Consider the following 17,356-nt stretch of genomic DNA (forward strand, 5'->3'; position numbering starts at 1 on the left):
CACCTTCATCTGCCCCCACATCCTCTTCGTCTCCCCAAGGATTCAGGGACCTGGCCTCCCTAGGGCCTTAAGGCATATTGAGGACGTCGCCTTGCGCTAGGGGCCCGGTTTCAGCCAGACACCAGAGGTCAGGGTGGCATCCCACAGGTCTTTGCAAAGACCTTTGCCCCTGGAAAAGGAGGTGTGAGCCCAGGGGGTGGAGGATGGGAGGGGAGGTGTGGACCCTGAGCTAGGGCTGGATGCACCCGGGAGCCCAGTCCCGCTCCAGGCCAAAGAAGGGGGAGCCGGAGGGCAGGTAATGTGCCAAGGTCAAGTGCGGGGTGGTGCCCGCGCGGCAGAAGCAGGCGTCGTTGGAGGCAGCGCCGGGACCACAGGGCGAGGGGGCGCGGGTGCGCTCGTCCGCTAGGCCCAGGCCCGAGGGGCGCGCGTGGTGTAGGGGTGTCTCCGGGGCTCCCGAGGGGCGGGGGCGGGGGCGGGGGCGGGGGAAGCGAAGCGCGGGAGCCATCCGGGGCCCGTGGGACTGCAGGGCCGCGCTCCCGTCCCCGCCCGGCGTGGGGCGCCCCGGGAAGGGCTGGCGGGGGGGGGGGTGCGCGGGGCCGCGCGTGGGGCCGGCGGCCGGGGCGGGGTGAGTCACGGCCCGCCCGCTGCCATTGTGCGGCCGGCGGCGGAGCTGCGGAGCCGAGCGCGAGGAGGTGGGGCCGGGCTGCGGCTGGGCTCGGCGCCTGCGTCCGCCCGCTCGTGGCCGCCGGCTCGTGGCGGGGCCCCCGGGGAGCGCGCGGCAGGGCGATGGGGCGCGGCGGCCGGCGCAGGCCCCGCGCGCGCCCGAGCCCCGAGGTAGCGCGGGCCGGGCCGGGGCGGCGCGGGGCGGCGCGGGGCGGCGCGGGGCGGCGCGGGGCGGCGGGGCCTGGCGGGGCGCGGGGCGGGCTGCTGACCCGCGCTCCCCCGCAGGGCCCCCCGCGCGGCCCCCGCAGCGCCCCCCTCTTCTCGGCCGGGTCGCGGGCCCCCCAGTGAGCGGCCATGGCCAACGGAGCGATCCCGCCGCCCGGGGGCGCCTCCCCCCTCCCCCAGGTGACGGCCGCGCGCGGGCGGGGGCGGGGCGGGGCGGGGGCGGGGGCGGGGCAGGCGGGCGTCGGGACCCCGGGACCCCGGGACCCCGGGACCCCCGGACCCCCGTCCAGGGCCGGGCCGGAGGCGGGGACCCGAGCGCCTTTGGGATCTCTGGTTGCTGGCGCCCCGCGGCTCGCCCGGGCCCACGGGGAAGGGGCGCAGGGAGGGGGCGGCCAAGCGGGCGCCGCCCCAGCACTGGGTGGGGGCGCGGGGGCGTCGGGCCGGGGTCCTTAGGAGACGCCGTGTGAGCCCGCAGGTCCGGGTGCCCTTGGAGGAGCCGCCTCTGAGTCCAGACCTGGAGGAGGACGACGACTTGGGCAAGACCTTGGCTGTGAGCAGGTTTGGGGACCTCATCAGCAAGCCCCCGGCCCGGGACCCCGAGAAGCCCAGCCGCAGCTACAGCGAGCGGGACTTTGAGTGTGGGTAGCCCGGGGCCCCTAGGGTGGCCGCCCTCACCACCATCACCTTCATTGCCACCATCACCGTGCTCACCACTGGCTTGGTCACCCAGTGCCATCTTGTGCTGGACGCTGTGCTGGACGCTGTGCGGGGCCACCATGCCGTGTTAAGTCATCCTGCCTCACTCACCCATCGCCTGTCCGCCTTCCAGGGGAGCCGGGCCCCAGACACAGGGGAGACGTAGGCAGGGGACCCGAGGCCCACCTCGGTGACCTTCATCTCCCCCACCATGGCTGTGCCCTAGCCCGGCCCGCTCTCTTGTCCCTGCCTCCTCACCTCCCTCAGCGCTTCCCCGTACCTCCCCCCGCCCTTGCCGTGTCGTGGCCTCCCACGCCCCCCAGGCCCCCGTTCGCTCACGACTCCGGACTCCCGGTCCCCGCTCTGCCAGGCCTTACCAGTGGCTGGACGTGGACACAGGTGTCAGGGGGAGCCTGGCCCTCCAGGAAGGACTAGGGTGACCTTGTCTGAGGCCCTGAGCTAGAATAAGGCGTGTGCCCCGGGGTGGTGAGGGGCCCCCTTGTGCTGTGGGGACCCCAACCGGCTCTCCTGCACCCCCAGTTCACCGGCACACATCCCACCACACCCACCACCCGCTCTCGGCGCGCCTGCCTCCGCCCCACAAGCTGCGGCGACTGCCCCCCACCTCTGCCCGGCAGACCAGAAGGAAGAGGAAGAAGGAGAGAACCTCGGCTCCCCCCTCCGAGGGGACCCCTCCCATCCAGGAGGAGGGGGGAGCTGGAGTGGAGGAGGAGGAGGAGGACGATGAGGAGGAAGAGGAAGGGGAATCTGAGGCAGAGCCCGCGGAGCCCCCGCCCTCAGGGTCTCCCCAGAAAGCAAAGGTAGGGGTGTGCCCTTGAAAGGGGACTGGCTTCTGGGGGGTGCAGAGAGGATGCAGCAGAGGGGTCCGGGCTGCCTGGGGGGGCGGGGGCTGAGGCGGCCCAGGGACCCAGGGCACCCGCGTCTGTCCCCAGTTCTCCATCGGCAGCGATGAGGAGGACAGCCCTGGCCTCTCCGGGAGGGCCGCCTGCGCCAAGCCCCCAGCCTCGGGGGGCCCTGGCTCTGACAAGAGCGCCCCGCCGGCAGTCAGGTACTGGCCTCCAGCCCGCAGCAGGCCCCAGGCTCCCCCGGGTCCCCGGGGACTGTCCTGGGGAGGAGAGGGGAGGGGGCGGGGATGGACCAGGAGGAGAGAGAGGGTGTCCGGGGGAGGGGGTGGGGGGCAGTAAGATGGGGGCGGGGAGGCGGGGGGGGGAGCGTCCTTCTCCACCCAGGAGGACTCTAGGACCCCGAGCTGGGGGAGGGCAAAGGACCCCCCTAACCTGGCCCGTCTCCGCCGTGATTCCCCATCAAGTCCAAGGCTGCCATGGTGCCTCCTCAGCTCCTCGAGCCCCCGGGCGCGGGTCCCCCGAGTCGCTGGGGAGAAGAGCCGGCCCTGGAGCCCATCGGCCAGCTACGACCTGCGGGAGCGGCTGTGCCCCGGCAGTGCCCTGGGCAGCCCAGGTGGCCCGGAGCAGCAGGTGCCCACCGATGAGGCAGAGGCCCAGATGCTGGGCTCCGCGGACCTGGATGACATGAAGAGTGAGTGACACCCTGTGGCGACCCCCATGGCCCACCCCTTTGGGTGCCCTGCCCGGGAGGGGCCTTGGAGAAGCTCTGGGGTCTCCCCAACCCAGTGCTGAGTCCCCTCGGTCGTATCCCCATCTGCTGGCATATGGCCAGGGACGGGGAGCTCACTACCTCACCAAGCCGTCTCTCTGGCTACCAGAGTTGAGATTTCACTTCGTGACACCTCTGCCCTTCTGTCCTGATTCTGTCCTCTGAGTCACCCCCTGCATAAGGCAACCCCCTCCTTCCACGTGACATTTGGGGACATTATATCCGCCACCCCCAAGGCTTCTCTTCTCAGGGCAAACTCTTTTTTGTCTTCTTCATGCCAGCCCCCTGAGGGTGAGCCACTCTTCCAGGTCCTGCTTCTCCCTACATTCGGGGGGGCGGGGGAACCCTGCTTCTCACACCACCCTCGGCAGGGCCTGGCTGTGATCTCGGCACATTCCTTCCATCTTATCAGCGCTCTGGTTTCTGTACCACCTGTCATCACCCACGGGGCTCGGTGCCCAGGCCGGGGGCATCACTGACCCCACCTCCCTCCCCCTTGGAAGCATGGCGTGTGGGCGGGGGTTGGTGGGGAGGGCTTGGAGCTCAGTACGTCATGGAAAGTTGCCAGGGCCTGAGGACAGGGACAGGAACAATCCGATGGCAGCAGTGGGGGGGGGGTGGTCAAGGGGGAGGGTGTGTTTACAGACTCTGGGTGGGGGCTGGAAGCAGCAGGGAGCAGGCCTGGGGCTGTGGGAGGTCAGGAGGCTCTGGTTGAACAAAGACCACTGGTCCAGGCTGCCACCCTTTAGGAGAGCCAGGGCTCTGGGAGACAGCGGGCAGGGGCCAGGGCTCGGCCGCTGGGAGAATGATGAGCTTGCTGGAGGAGGCCGCAGAGCCCAACAGGCCGCCGGGCCCCGGGCCTGGGGAGGCCGAGGGTCGGGGCCCTTGGATGGCCCCAGCCCCCAGCACGCGAGACTCTCTGGCCTCAGAGGACTTGGAGATGTTGGTGCTGGACCTTGAGGACGGTGACCTGTGGGAACCCCCCCAGGGCCAGCTGAGCCCCGTGGCAGGGGGACCAGCTTGTGAGTAGCAGGGCAGCTGGCCTTTCCGCAGCTGCTGGCCTGGACGGGCAGGCAGGGAGGAGGGGACGGAGCGCTGCTTGAGCCTGCCCGTTGTGTATCTGTGCGGGCGACGTGGGCGCTGAGAGCGGGCACCGGGCAAGTGCTGGGGGCCTGGTGACTCGATGGAGGTGGTGGCCCCAGAGCAAGAGGCGGGGGCCGTGGGGCAGGGCAGGCAGCGGGGGCCGTGGGCTGAGTTGGGGTTTGCCTTTTGACAGCGGCTTGGCCAGTGGCCTCTGACGTGGCCGTGCTGGACCCCGTGGTTGTGTAGACGTGGCCTCTGGCTGGGCAGAGCAGGGGGTGGCGGGGTCGGCCGTGCCCCTCAGGCCCCCAGCCGGACCCCTGGGACCAGCACCCCGCCTTGCCTGCAGGTCACCGGCTGGAGGACAACCCTGGTGTGCGGCGGCACCTAGTGAAGAAGCCGTCTCGGACGCAGGGCGGCAGGGGCAGCCCCGGTGGCCTGGCCCCAGTCCTGCGCAGGAAGAAGAAGAAGAAGCAGCTGGATCGGAGGCCTCACGAGGTCCAGGAGGCTGGGGTGGCCCGGGCCCCTCTCCCCTGTCCTCCCCAGAGGCTCCCTCCCCCCCGCTGGAGGCCACTGCCGGCCGGCTGCCCCCCCACCCCGCCCCGGGCGCCCAGACCCTCACCCTGGCGCCCTGGCCCTAGGTGTTTGTGGAGCTGAATGAGCTGACGCTGGACCGCAGCCAGGAGCCCCACTGGCGGGAGACGGCGCGCTGGATCAAGTTCGAGGAGGACGTGGAGGAGGAGACGGAGCGCTGGGGGAAGCCCCACGTGGCCTCGCTCTCGTTCCGCAGCCTCCTGGAGCTCAGGAGGACCATCGCCCACGGTAGGACCATGGCCCTGCGGGTCGGCGCGGGGCCCTGCCGCCTTCATAGCCCAGGGCGTTGGCCGCAGCAGCCCGGGCAGCCCTGGGACCTCCCCCCCGGGGTCCCGCGCCCGGGCTGGCCTGGCATGTCGGCTGCCTGCGTGGCCGTAGGCTCTGGGCGTGGGGCTGTGCCGCGGGGACCCCCACAGCACCCGGCCAGAGAAGACCCCAGGCCACGTGCCGCAAACTAACAAGGGACCCCCCTCCCTGGGTTTGGGGGGGCTGCGCCCTTGCTCTTGTGCCCCTTCGCACACCCCCCCCACCCCGTGTGGCTCGGCCGTGCCACGTAGCGCCGCGTGTCTGCCTGTGCACGTCGGGTGCTTGGCTCCCCCGGCCGGTTTGCCTGCCCTCGGGGAGCAGGGCAGCTGGGGTGGCTGCTCCCCTCTGATGGGACCGCCCCCCCACTGTGCCCCCAGGAGCCGCCCTCCTGGACCTGGAGCAGACCACCCTGCCGGGGATCGCGCACCTCGTGGTGGAGACCATGATCGTGTCTGACCAGATCCGTCCGGAGGACAGGGCCAGTGTCCTGCGCACCCTCCTACTGAAACACAGGTGCCAGGGCGGCGGGGGCGGGAGGGCTGGGAGGGGCCTTCCAGGAGCACAGACTCTCCCGTGGGGCTTTCTAGCCTCTGCCTGAATGACCCAAGCCACGGGGATCTCCCTCCTGGCGCGTTCGGACAGCACCAGCCAGTAGAGGGTTCCTCCTTACACTGGGGGGCGGGCGGGGGGAGAGGCCCCGACCCTCCACCGCTCAGCCCCCAGGCTGACTTACTTGCAGCTGACTTACTTAAGGCCTGTTTCTAGTTCAGGGCAATCCAGGGACTCAAATCCAAGTGCTCTGCCAAGTATGACAGATACCTAAAAAAAAACAACAACAAAAAACAAAAAAAACACCTCTCTCCCTAACTTGCCTCGCCGCCTCTGCCCTCTTCACAGCCATCCCAATGATGACAAGGACAGCGGCTTCTTTCCCCGCAACCCCTCCAGCTCCAGCGTGAACTCGGTCCTGGGGAATCATCACCCAACCCCCAGCCACGGCCCTGACGGGGCGGTGCCCACCATGTCCGATGACGTCGGGGAGCCAGCCCCACTCTGGCCTCACGACCCCGATGCCAAGGAGGTCAGTCGCCTTGCTCAGACCTGGGCTGGGGAACTGAGGGGGCTTCTGGTTTCACTGGAGGCCACTGATGGCTTCCCTGCGCCAGTCAGGAAGGTCGGGTGCCTGGCACCATACGGGGCACGTGGGGGGGTCTGTAGCAGACATGCGTGGAGGCCCCTGCCCTAAAGAGACGGGAGGTGTGGATGGGATGATGCAGCAGATCCACGGGACCCGTTTCTACCAGACAGGGCCGGGGTGGTGGGGGGCAGCTTGGAGGAGGCGGCCACAGCCCGCGTGGTCTCCTCCTGACGTGGGGCACATCATCGACGGTCCCTCTCCTGGCCGGGGAGGGAGAAAACAGGGCACAGGCCCAGGGCTGGAGCAAGGGATGGCAGGGCCTGCCACGGCCTCCGGTCAGGGTCCCAGCCCTATTCCAGTTCTGCGTCCTCAGAAGCCCCTCCACATGCCCGGGGGAGACGGTCACCGGGGAAAAAGTCTGAAGCTGCTGGAGAAGATCCCCGAAGATGCTGAGGCCACTGTTGTGCTCGTGGGTGAGGAGGCAGGGGGCCCCCTCCCCGGGTGCGGGTGCTTCCACCGTGTCTGCGGGTCCTGGGCTCTGGCCTGCAGCTTCTCCTTCCAGCCCCAGCCAGGCCCCCGACGGCATGTCCCTCCTGCCTTTCCTGACAGCCCGGCGTGCCCCAGCTCGCTCTTTCACGGTCCTCTGCTTGCTTCCCGTACAGTGTTCCGCTCTCTTGGACTGCTTGCTAGTCCATGTAGCACTTTTGTGAGAATTAAAAAGAAATGCTCTTTCTTGGAGACCGTTAACTTTTCACCTCCTGGTGAATCATAATCAATACGTGAGCGTATACGCGAATAGGGTTTCCTTAGAATGGGGTTTCTTTGTGCAGTGCACAGCCTGCTCAACTGTACGGCGTGGCCACAGGTGTTTTCTCCGGGCCCAGCCTGGACGGATCCTCTTTGCCCAGTGCCCCCCCCTATGCCGTGCCTTACTCTTCCCCCAGGCTGTGTGCCTTTCTTGGAGCAGCCGGCGGCAGCTTTTGTACGCCTGAATGAGGCTGTGCTCTTGGAATCTGTGCTTGAAGTCCCGGTGCCCGTTCGCTTCCTCTTTGTGATGCTGGGTCCCAGCCACACCAGCACTGACTACCATGAGCTTGGGCGCTCCATCGCCACCCTCATGTCCGACAAGGTGGGTCCTGCACCCACCTCTGGGCCCGTTCGCCCCCGGGGCCTCCTCTTGCCCTGTCGCTCACCTGCCCGCCTACACTGGCGCCCATGGGTGCGGGGGCGCGAGAAGCCCTTCTGGGTGGAGGCTGTGCTCTGGGGCGGTGGGAGGGGGAGCTGTTGGCCGAGGGGAGAAGAGGGAGCCCTGGGCTGGGCTGTGGGAAGAGGAGGTGGCTGACGGGGGAGAGAAAGGCCCCCAAGTTTGGATGAGACATGAGACTTGACGGGGGCGCTGGCTGTGTTGTCCTTCTCCGCTGCGGCTGCCCCTCGGCCTGGACAGGAAGCTCCCGGAGCTGGGGGGATGTTGGAAACACTAACTGACCAACCTGTAGGGGTGAGAACTCCAGTCTGGATGGTTCTGGGGGCCCCTGTGGTCGCCCCTGTAGTCGTTGCATCGTGGAAAAGCCTGGAAGCTCCTGGAGGAATAGAAGGCCCTTGGAGGTTCAGGGTTGTGGCCTGTCGCCAGCCGGCAGGAACAGGAGTCAATGTTTTGTTGACAATTGTACTGGATCTGTGTACGTGGCCAGACGTCCACCCTGCCTCTGGCTCTGTGATGGCCCAATGCCTCCTCCCGGAAGCCCTCCGGGGGCTCTCTGGGTGGCTCAGCCCTTGCCTCTCCTGCCCCCCAGCTGTTCCATGAGGCCGCCTACCAGGCAGACGACCGGCAGGACCTCCTGAGCGCCATCAGTGAGTTCCTGGACGGCAGCATCGTGATTCCTCCATCCGAGGTGGAGGGCCGCGACCTGCTGCGCTCCGTGGCCGCCTTCCAGCGCGAGCTGCTGCGGAAGCGGCGGGAGCGGGAACAGACCAAGGTGGAGCTGACCACGCCGGGGAGCTATGTGGCCCCCGGGAAAGGTCAGAGCCTTTGGGGCCCATACCCCCCGGACCCCTCAGCTCATGAGCCCAGCCTGTCCTGACTTCCTAACTCCTGGGTGCCCCCATGGGAGGGACTGAGCCCGGGACTCCCTGGCAGGAGGGGTGGGTGGCCTGTGCTCCAGCGGCCCCTTGTTCCCCCAGAGCTGTCTTTGGAGCTGGGTGGCTCCGAGGCAACCCCCGAAGATGACCCCCTGCTGCGGACTGGCTCGGTGTTCGGGGGGCTCGTGCGGGACGTGAAGCGCCGGTACCCACACTACCCCAGTGACCTGCGAGACGCCCTGCACTCCCAGTGCGTGGCAGCCGTGCTCTTCATCTACTTCGCCGCCCTCAGCCCTGCCATCACCTTCGGGGGGCTGCTAGGTGAGGTGGAGGGTGGGCCAGGGGAGGGGACCCAGTGTCACTTGCAAGTCTGTGGTCACAGGACCCTAGTGATCCCCTCAGGGTGCTGATGGGTGAGTGGGGATAACCTCTAGCGTGACCGTCTCAAAGAGCTGCTGATCAGGGGATCTAGAAAGTGAGAGGGGGCAGGAAAGGTGCAAGGGGTGGGGGACCTGTGATGACGGGGGTGGGTGCTGAGGGGGCTGGTGGTGAGGGAGCTGGGAGGGATGGGCTGCTCTGTTGGAGTTGGGTCCCCAGGTCAGGGTAAGCTAGATGAGACGGGGGGCCGGGCCAGGGTGCCCCCGCTGACCCTCATCTGTGCCAGGGGAGAAGACGGAAGGGCTGATGGGCGTGTCGGAGCTGATTGTGTCCACGGCGGTGCTTGGCGTCCTCTTCTCCCTACTGGGGGCCCAGCCGCTGCTTGTGGTCGGCTTCTCGGGGCCATTGCTGGTCTTCGAAGAAGCCTTCTTCAAGGTGACTACTTCCCCCCCCCCCCCAGGGATCTCAGGTCCCGTCCCTTGGCCCAGGCGATGGGTCCCTGCGGTCTCTCTCCCGCTCCCCCTGTGGAGCTCACCCCCGTCCCTGCCTGCCCCTCCCCCGGGGCCCAGTGTCCCCGGGCAGCCCGCTGTGGGTAACCGCACCTTCCTCCTGGCCTCCAGTTCTGCCGATCCCAGGACCTGGAGTACCTCACCGGCCGGGTGTGGGTCGGCCTGTGGCTGGTGGTCTTCGTCCTTGCCCTGGTGGCCGCTGAGGGCAGCTTCCTGGTCCGCTATATCTCACCTTTCACCCAGGAGATCTTTGCCTTCCTCATCTCGCTTATTTTCATCTATGAGACCTTCCACAAGCTCTACAAGGTGGGGGTCCAGAGAGGTTTTGGGGGAGGCGTGGGGGGGGGCGCTGGGCAGCACCCTGGGGAGGAGAGCGTGGGAGGGGGCGGCATGGAGCCCTGGGAGCAGAGGGGACAAGGAAGAGGGCTCTGCGGGTGTGGGCGTGGGGGGTGGGAGCCCTGGGCAGGTCAGAGCTGAAGGGCAGGGAGTCGCACCAGAGGGTACAGGTTAGAACCCCAGCAGGGCTGCACCATGTGAGGGTGTGGGGCACGGTCAGCGCCATGGGGCTCCTTCTGTAGGGGAGTGTGTCTGTGTGTGCACGTGTGCATGTGCATGCATGTGCGCGTGTGATGTAGTTGGATGTCGTGGAATACTGTTGCCTGGTCAGGTATGTGAGGGGTCATTGTGGCCTCCCCACAACTGTGTGAAATCAGGCTGATAAAATTAGGGTCACCTGCCCAGGTGAGTGCTAGGGCAACCTTGTAACTCGCACAGGTGTTCACGGAGCACCCACTGCTGCCATTCTACCCCCCCGAGGGGGCTTTGGAGGCTGGGCTGGAGCTGAATGGGAGTGCCCTGCCCCCCACCGAGGGGCCACCCGGCCCGAGGAACCAGCCCAACACGGCCCTGCTGTCCCTCATCCTCATGCTGGGGACCTTTCTCATTGCCTTCTTCCTGCGGAAGTTCAGGAACAGCCGCTTCCTGGGTGGCAAGGTGTGTGGTGGGGAGCCCCCGTCCGGAGTTCTCCAGGTCAACCCGTGGCCCTAAACCAAATCGGTGCAGTCCCTCCCGGTCAGGAGCTTCAAAGAGGTTTAATCAGGCCGGGGTGCCCTCTTGAGCTGGGCGGCACCCCCGTGGGATTTCGAGGGACCAGCTCAGACCCCAGAGCGTTGGGAGTGTGAGTCTCCTGCCCTCACTTCCACCTTACGCTCCTTCCCCCCCGTGGCCCCCTCAAGGCTCGCCGCATCATTGGGGATTTTGGCATCCCCATTTCCATTCTGGTGATGGTCCTCGTGGATTACTCCATCACAGACACCTACACCCAGGTGAGCAAACCCCGCCTCCCTCCCACCTGGCGTCTTGAGAGGGAGGTCACGACACATTCCCGTTGCCGCAGGGCCACCATCACGGGTGGGATTCAGCTTTTTTAGTGAAGTAGTGACCTGCTGGGGCCCCGCGGGGCGGGTGGGCTGGGGGCAGCTGAGGAGGCCAGCCAGGGATCTGTGTCCATGTAGGGCCCTTGGCCGAGATTCCTGGGGCAGGTATGGGCCTGGGGCCCAAATGACAGGCATCCCTGGGGCTTGGGGAGAAAGGATATCATCCTCTGTCCTCTACCAGACCCTTGGGGGGACTTTGGAAGACGGACAACTAATTTCCTCCAAACCTGTTCACCTTCAGGTTTCCTGGAACGCTGGTACTGGGAACACAGAACTTGGTTGGAGCAGCTGCTCCGTGGGGTCCTTACCCTGGGGAGGCGGTGTCCCTGAACCCTGTCTTCCTTCCCGCTATGCAGAAGCTGACGGTGCCCACGGGGCTCTCCGTGACGTCCCCTCATAAGCGCACGTGGTTCATCCCGCCCCTGGGCAGTGCCCGTCCTTTCCCGCCCTGGATGATGGTGGCAGCTGCCGTCCCCGCCCTCCTGGTCCTCATCCTCATCTTCATGGAGACGCAAATCACTGCGTGAGCGCTGGGGGACCCTGGGGGGGGGGCAGGTGGGGGAGGAGCGGGAAGCAGCGGGGTGGTGGCCTGGGCGCACTTGGCCCGGGGCGCGGTTTCCCTGCAGTGCTGTGACGCGGTCTCCGTCTGTCCCCGCCAGCATTTGCAGGGCGGCACTTGGCAGTCCTCGCAACGCTCTGGCAGTGCGTCCTCTCACCCAGTGATGCTCACGTGTGTCTCATTTTGGTTGAACCACAATGTGGTGAGACCGAGCATCTGGCTTCGGTGGTGTTTTAAATATCCACACGATGAGGTTTTTAGCTCACATTTGCTTAAATGTGAGAACACCACTTTGGGAACTGGAAAGAGGAAGCTGACAGATCGTTGGGGGGCGCGCCTCAGTGCCCGTCCTTGCCCTGCGCTGGCCCCATGGCCGGCCTGGCCTCCCCGCCGCTCACCCTGCTCCCCGGCCTGGCCCCACAGGCTCATCGTCAGCCAGAAGGCTCGCAGGCTGCTCAAGGGCTCCGGCTTCCACCTGGACCTGCTGCTCATCGGCTCCCTGGGGGGGCTGTGTGGGCTGTTCGGGTTGCCCTGGCTCACGGCTGCCACTGTCCGCTCGGTCACGCACGTGAACGCACTGACTGTTATGCGCACAGCCATCGCGCCCGGCGACAAGCCCCAGATCCAGGAGGTGCGGGAGCAGCGGGTCACCGGAGTGCTCATCGCCAGCCTCGTGGGTGAGGGCACCCACCTCGCCGGGCCCCCGTGCCCCCGTCCACACGCTTGACTTCTTGTGGTCCCTGTGGCCTTAAATCCACTCTGTCTCCCAGGCTCGACTCAGGTCCCTTCTGAGTCTCCAGACGCATCATGTCCCGCACTTGCTCTGACCCCAACCTGCCCCTGTAACACCCTATGAGCTCTTTACCACTCTCTGCCAGGCCCGTCCATTCTCATGGGGGCTGTCCGAGGGGTCAGGTAGGTCCGTGTCCCCTCCTCCAGGCCTGTCCATCGTCATGGGGGCTGTGCTGCGCCGGATCCCCTTGGCTGTGCTCTTTGGGATTTTCCTGTACATGGGGGTCACGTCCCTGTCCGGTATCCAGCTCTCCCAGCGTCTGTTGCTTATCCTCATGCCGGCAAAACACCATCCCGAGCAACCCTATGTGACCAAGGTAGGGCCGGGGGTGTGGGGGCGAGGAAGGGAGTGACAGGGAGGGGGTCCGAGGGGTTCCTGGGTGGGAGATGGACAGAGTGACCTGCGGAGCTGGGTCCCCCAAGACGTGGGTGGGAGCAGGCCGGGCGCTGTGCCGTGAGACTTGAGGCCCATTCTGCAGGTGAAGACGTGGCGGATGCACCTGTTCACCTGCATCCAGCTGAGCTGCATCGCACTGCTCTGGGTGGTCAAGTCCACGGCGGCCTCACTCGCCTTTCCCTTCCTGCTGCTGCTCACGGTGCCCCTGAGACGCTGCCTTCTGCCCCGGCTCTTCCAGGACAGGGAGCTGCAGGCGGTAAGGGATGCTGCTTGGGGCCCTGGAGTCAGGGAGGCCTGGGTTCCAGTTTCTGCAGCACCACCCGCTAGGGGTGTGGTCAGAGCGAGTGATCTAACCTCCACGGTGTTAATGGGCTGCTGAGGGAGTCTACCTTAGATAATTCTTGGGAGGGTGAAGGACTAGTCCAGGTAAAGCACGGAGCGCGGTGGGTTCGGTGGCAAGTGAGCACGGGACGGCTGTGCAGGCTGTGTCCTGAACAAAAGCACGCAGCCGAGGGACGCGCGGGGGGTCGAATGGCACTGAACCCCTCTGTCTGGAGCCCTGTGTTTGTGAGCTGGAGGAGGGTTTTGAAAAGTCACCTGCCCGAACGTGGTGCACAGAGGTGGCACAGGAACCAGGAGATGCCGCTGGGAGTACTGATGTGTGGGCATTGCTGTCACTGTTACTGTCATCAGGTGGTGTCACTGGGGCGGTGACCGGAGGGTTTTGGCTGGAGGGAAGTGCTTGCAGCTAGGGTCTCGTCCTGGCAGCCAGCAAGGCCTGGGCTGCAGGAGGAGTTGCTGGGGGTCGGGGCGGGGGGGGGGGGGGGAGCGCCTCCTCCCCACCCCTCCCACCCTCTCCTCTCTGCAGCTGGACTCCGAGGATGCCGAGCCCAACTTCGACGAGGACGGCCAGGATGAGTACAACGAGCTACACATGCCCGTGTGACCCCCCCCACTGGGGTGCCCCTCAGAGACCCTGACACTTTAGTGATCCACACCTGGGCCCAGGGCCGGCGGGCCCCTCATGACCCAGAGACGTGCGGGAACCACTAACGCCGCGGCCCGCGGACTCTGCCCAGGGCCCTGACCTTGGCGCGCCCGGGCCCTCGCACAGACCAGACCGGCACAGGCTTTGAGCTCATTATAACCACACTCCGTGTCTTGTGTCCGCCTCACTTTCTTGGTTCCACCTCTGGTCGGTCTGGTCATTCTTATCCAACTGGAATTAGAAGAATTCTATGTTCAGGGTCATCAAAACCAGGGAGAGAGGCTCGGGCAAGGACAGAATTCTTGGGGCGGCGGGAAGGGAGGGACTCAAGACCACAGAAGGTCAGAGCTGGACCTTATCATCACCCCCCGCCCCCCAGCCCTTGCAGGTCCAGCTGGGGAGCGGGGGAGGCTCAAGGTCTGGCTCAAGGTCACCTGCTGCTGATCTACCCCCTGCTGGGAAGGGAGGGTGCGGGGGAGGGGACAGGGCCAGGTCGCTTTGCCTTCACCTTAGAGAAATCAGTGTCCCGGTGGCTGTGGGGCTATGGAAGGGAATGGAAAATGTTTTCTTTTCTTGATCCCCGGCCTTCTTGAGGAGCAGGGACAGTAGCCCAGTCCCCCAGACGCCAGGGTGGGGCCGGATTTGGGGTCCCTGGACCATTTTAGTCTCACGGTTTTAGAGCAGCAGCGTGGGGATTCCTGAGGCCACTCCTTGTGCAACAGTCTGTTCTGCCAGAAATAACCTGGGAGGCCTTGAAGAGGGTGCAAACTGGGAGCCCCTTGCGTCACAGTTGCTAGGCAACCAGTCGCCAAGGGAAGCCGGTGGTCCCCGTGTTGCCCCCACGTGGCCACTGTGCCGCACTGCGGGCCCTGTCGCCTCCGCGCAGGAGTAGCACTGCCATCTGGTGGACCAGCTGGATCTCTTGGTCCCAGACCCCAGTTCCAGCAAATTCCATGCCTCCTTGGGAGACATGGAGGGGCCAGAGAGGTTCCGGGGAGGTTCTGGGGGGTTCCACGGTGCTGCGGGGCCCTGAGCATCCAGAGCGGGCTTCCCTCGGCCCCACCTGGGCTGGCCCTGCTTCTTTCTCGATTCCAGTTTCGTCCCTGCTGTTCAGGCCAACAGCTAGAGCCCCCAAGCGGGTCAGCAGGAAGGGGAGAGACCCCTGCGAGGAAAGGGAAGAGATGTGCCCTCCAGAGGTCCCGGGCTGTCATTCAGCTTTCAGCATTCTGTTCCAGCCGGCCCCTGGGTCCCTGGCCCCCTGGTGGCCTCTGACTCCACCTGGCCTTTGGTTGGCTCCTTTGGCCTGTGTGAAGACAAAATCCTTTTTCCTTGACATTGGCCAAGTCCAGGTGGAACTGCAGAGGAACTGTGCCAGGAGCAAAAGTTGAGGTTAAGCACAAAAACCTAGAACTCAGACGAGTGCAGAGCAGAGTCTACACGAGATGGCAGGGGCCCCACGCCCAGGTGGCCTTGGCCGAGAGGCTTTGTGTGCAAGACTCTGTCCCTTTCCTGAGCCCCGTCAGGTAGCCTGGCTCCACACCGGGCCTTGGTGGCAGCCAGTTTCCCCGTTTGGCCTGGGGGATGCTGGGACCCCACAGGAAAGAACCTGCTCCTTCCTGAGCCCCTGAGGGGAGGTGGTGGCCGGAGCCAGGAAAGCTCGGCTCTTCCTTGGACACAGGTTGTCAGTCACCTCTGGCAAATGGCTGAGAATTGGGGGGTGTTGCTCAACTGGGAAGTGAGAAACCAGAGGGTGGGGGCTTTTCAAAAGGAATGTGTCTTGGTCCCGGCTGGCGTGTCAGGGTGGCCTTCAGTAAAACTAGGTGCTGGGGCCTCAGAACAGGAGGTGAAAAGATAGAACCAGATCTAACCTCTGGCTAGTGAGCGTGTCACCCAGTGTGGAAGGACGTGAATAAGGCCGGAGAGTCTGGAACCCTGAAGACAGCCACCACTGGCACCCACCTTTACTGCCCCCGAGGGAGGGAAGGCAGGTGCAGGTGCACGCTGGGGGTGCCGGGGATTCCTTCCTCACCCAGGGTGGGGGCCTGATGGGGCTCCAAGAGGCCTGTGGAGGTTGCAGTTACCCGAAAGTTTGCCAGGATGGGTAGGTGCCTTGAGGGGGGCAGGGGAGGGAGTGACAGTGGGGCGGGGTTAGGCATGGAGGAGAGAAAGGCCAGGACGGTGGAACAGTGGCAAGCCCATAGAAAGGCACCTGGCTTGGCTGGGGACCTGGATGATTAGTTTGTCCCCAATCGTTCGTTCGTAGCCTGTTTCCTCTGACTTTATCTTTACTGACTCTCTAGCCTCATTGTTCTGGGGCCCTGGGTGGCTCCATTGAGGACGTCTCCTTCCAGGGGAAGGAGAGGGAACCAGCAGGGAGGAGGCCCATCCGGCCCCATCTGGTGGCACAGCTCTGGGGGACTCTGATGAGGTCCGAGGCCATGGTATTTTGGACGGGCCCCGCTGCTACCTGCCTTAGACTGGAAGCCGCTTGGCGAGTGGGCACATGCGAGGTGGGACAGGACCCTTCTAGAAAGGAGAATTGTGGGGCCGTGGGATTATTAGCTTTCTGCACAGGATTGCAGTCGCCTCCTGGGCAGCTGCCCAGAGCTCTCCTTCTCAGACGGGTTTGGGCCCACGTCAGGGCCAGAGAAGTGCTAACTCATTCTTTTACTTTGAGCAAAGAGGGCGGCTGGCACCTCCTCATTCCATGCTGGGGATTCAGCTCACTCAGGATGTCTGTGTCCTCGTGAAAGCTTCTGGCTGTCGGAGCTCACAGACCATCTGCTTGCATTGCCTGGGCCCCTCCTCCAGGGCACCGAACCTGGCAGTAATGTGTCCCATTTGGCAGCCCGTGTGACATCTCTTCTGGTATCAGGTGACTCAAATAATGATCATGCCTGTTGACACTTAGAGCTTCTAAAGGGAATTCTGAGTAGCGACGGAAAGGCAAAGCAGGGCTCAAGGACACCCGTGGCGAGCGCTGCCTGTGCAGCTGGTGATGAAGCCTTTGCTGGGAAAAATAAAACGGGTTCTGGGTAAGCACCGAACTGTGGCTCGAATCCAGTGAGGCACATGGGAAACCCAAAGTGAGGAATCTGGTTTCCAGATAAATAAATTCTGTAACTGCCAAAAAGAGAGGACTTGACTGGTTGTGTGGCTCTCCACTTGCGCAAGGAGCAAACTCCAATGTAGGTTTTATTTTCTGGAAGGAAGGCTGAAGATTCTGAGACCTCTGCTGGGATTTTTTTTTTTTTTAAATCTAGTCGGAAATGTCTCTTTTTATTAAACTTTGTCAAGTGTGGACTAAGCAGACCGCCTTTGGAATGTCTTCCAGGCGTGGAGGCCCTGTCCGCTTGGATCTGGGGGCCCTGGAGGAGCAACAGGGAGCTCTTGGGACAGGGCTGCCAGGATCATGGGAGGCGAGGGACAGAGAGGAGGCGGTCCAGCTGGAGAGAGCGGCCTGGAAGCTGCTGGATGACAGTATGGAGAAGAGAGCATTGAGGGACACGTACAAAGTGACTTTCATTTGAGGCTCCCCAGCATGCTGGCCTTGGCACCTCACCCGCTGCACCTCTGCGGCTCGTGGTTGTCAGTCTTCCCACAGGGCCGTAAGATGGACAGAGACCCAGCCTGAGCCTTTTTTTGTTTTTGTTTTTGTGCTTCTAACATCAACAGTGAACGGCGGCTGGTCACAGGGGTGCACAGAGGGCTTCGGGTGAACAGGTGGCAGAGAAAGCAGGGCCAAGAGGTCAAGGGTGCTGCTCCATTTAGGGTCCAGTGAAGGCCACGGGTGACACCAGTAGAAGTGTTAAAAAATTCTGAAAATATTTTGGTCCTCGTGTTTGTTAGTTTCATTTATAGCTGTCACTTTGTGGTGTCTG

At 64.8% G+C, this 17,356-nt stretch overlaps 1 protein-coding gene across 4 annotated transcripts; it reads left to right on the forward strand.

Annotated features, from left to right (window-relative positions):
* The first annotated feature begins 772 nt into the window (after nucleotides 1–772).
* On the forward strand, nucleotides 773–16,610 carry SLC4A3 (solute carrier family 4 member 3). Of its 4 annotated transcripts, XM_055345257.1 has the most exons (23): nucleotides 778–834; nucleotides 949–1,068; nucleotides 1,364–1,526; nucleotides 2,125–2,405; nucleotides 2,538–2,653; nucleotides 2,915–3,141; nucleotides 4,649–4,797; nucleotides 4,941–5,121; nucleotides 5,577–5,712; nucleotides 6,097–6,280; nucleotides 6,711–6,810; nucleotides 7,282–7,466; nucleotides 8,131–8,356; nucleotides 8,519–8,737; nucleotides 9,081–9,229; nucleotides 9,415–9,609; nucleotides 10,078–10,296; nucleotides 10,539–10,628; nucleotides 11,096–11,262; nucleotides 11,722–11,975; nucleotides 12,238–12,407; nucleotides 12,570–12,743; nucleotides 13,356–16,610. In XM_055345257.1, the coding sequence occupies exons 2-23, from the start codon at nucleotides 1,018–1,020 to the stop codon at nucleotides 13,431–13,433; spliced, it is 3,714 nt and encodes a 1,237-aa protein (XP_055201232.1). In that variant the 5' UTR covers nucleotides 778–834; nucleotides 949–1,017; the 3' UTR covers nucleotides 13,434–16,610. The 4 variants fall into 4 exon arrangements, with proteins under 4 accessions (XP_055201233.1, XP_055201232.1, XP_055201235.1 ...); XM_055345258.1 differs by lacking the exon at nucleotides 949–1,068 and having other exon boundaries at nucleotides 773–834; XM_055345260.1 differs by lacking the exon at nucleotides 778–834 and having other exon boundaries at nucleotides 2,942–3,141.
* Nucleotides 16,611–17,356: the final 746 nt, after the last annotated feature.

The sequence above is a fragment of the Nyctereutes procyonoides genome, unplaced genomic scaffold (genome assembly GCF_905146905.1).
Source record: "Nyctereutes procyonoides isolate TBG_1078 unplaced genomic scaffold, NYPRO_anot_genome, whole genome shotgun sequence".
NCBI classification, from domain to species: Eukaryota; Metazoa; Chordata; class Mammalia; order Carnivora; family Canidae; genus Nyctereutes; species Nyctereutes procyonoides.

Bases quoted from the DNA above. Each gene is read 5' to 3' on its own strand.
- SLC4A3 (XM_055345257.1), top strand. From the start codon at position 1,018: ATGGCCAACGGAGCGATCCCGCCGCCCGGGGGCGCCTCCCCCCTCCCC. The intron at 1,069-1,363 runs GTGACGGCCGCG...GTGAGCCCGCAG, and splicing joins GCGCCTCCCCCCTCCCCCAG to GTCCGGGTGCCCTTGGAGGA. The intron at 11,976-12,237 runs GTGAGGGCACCC...CCCCTCCTCCAG, and splicing joins GCTCATCGCCAGCCTCGTGG to GCCTGTCCATCGTCATGGGG.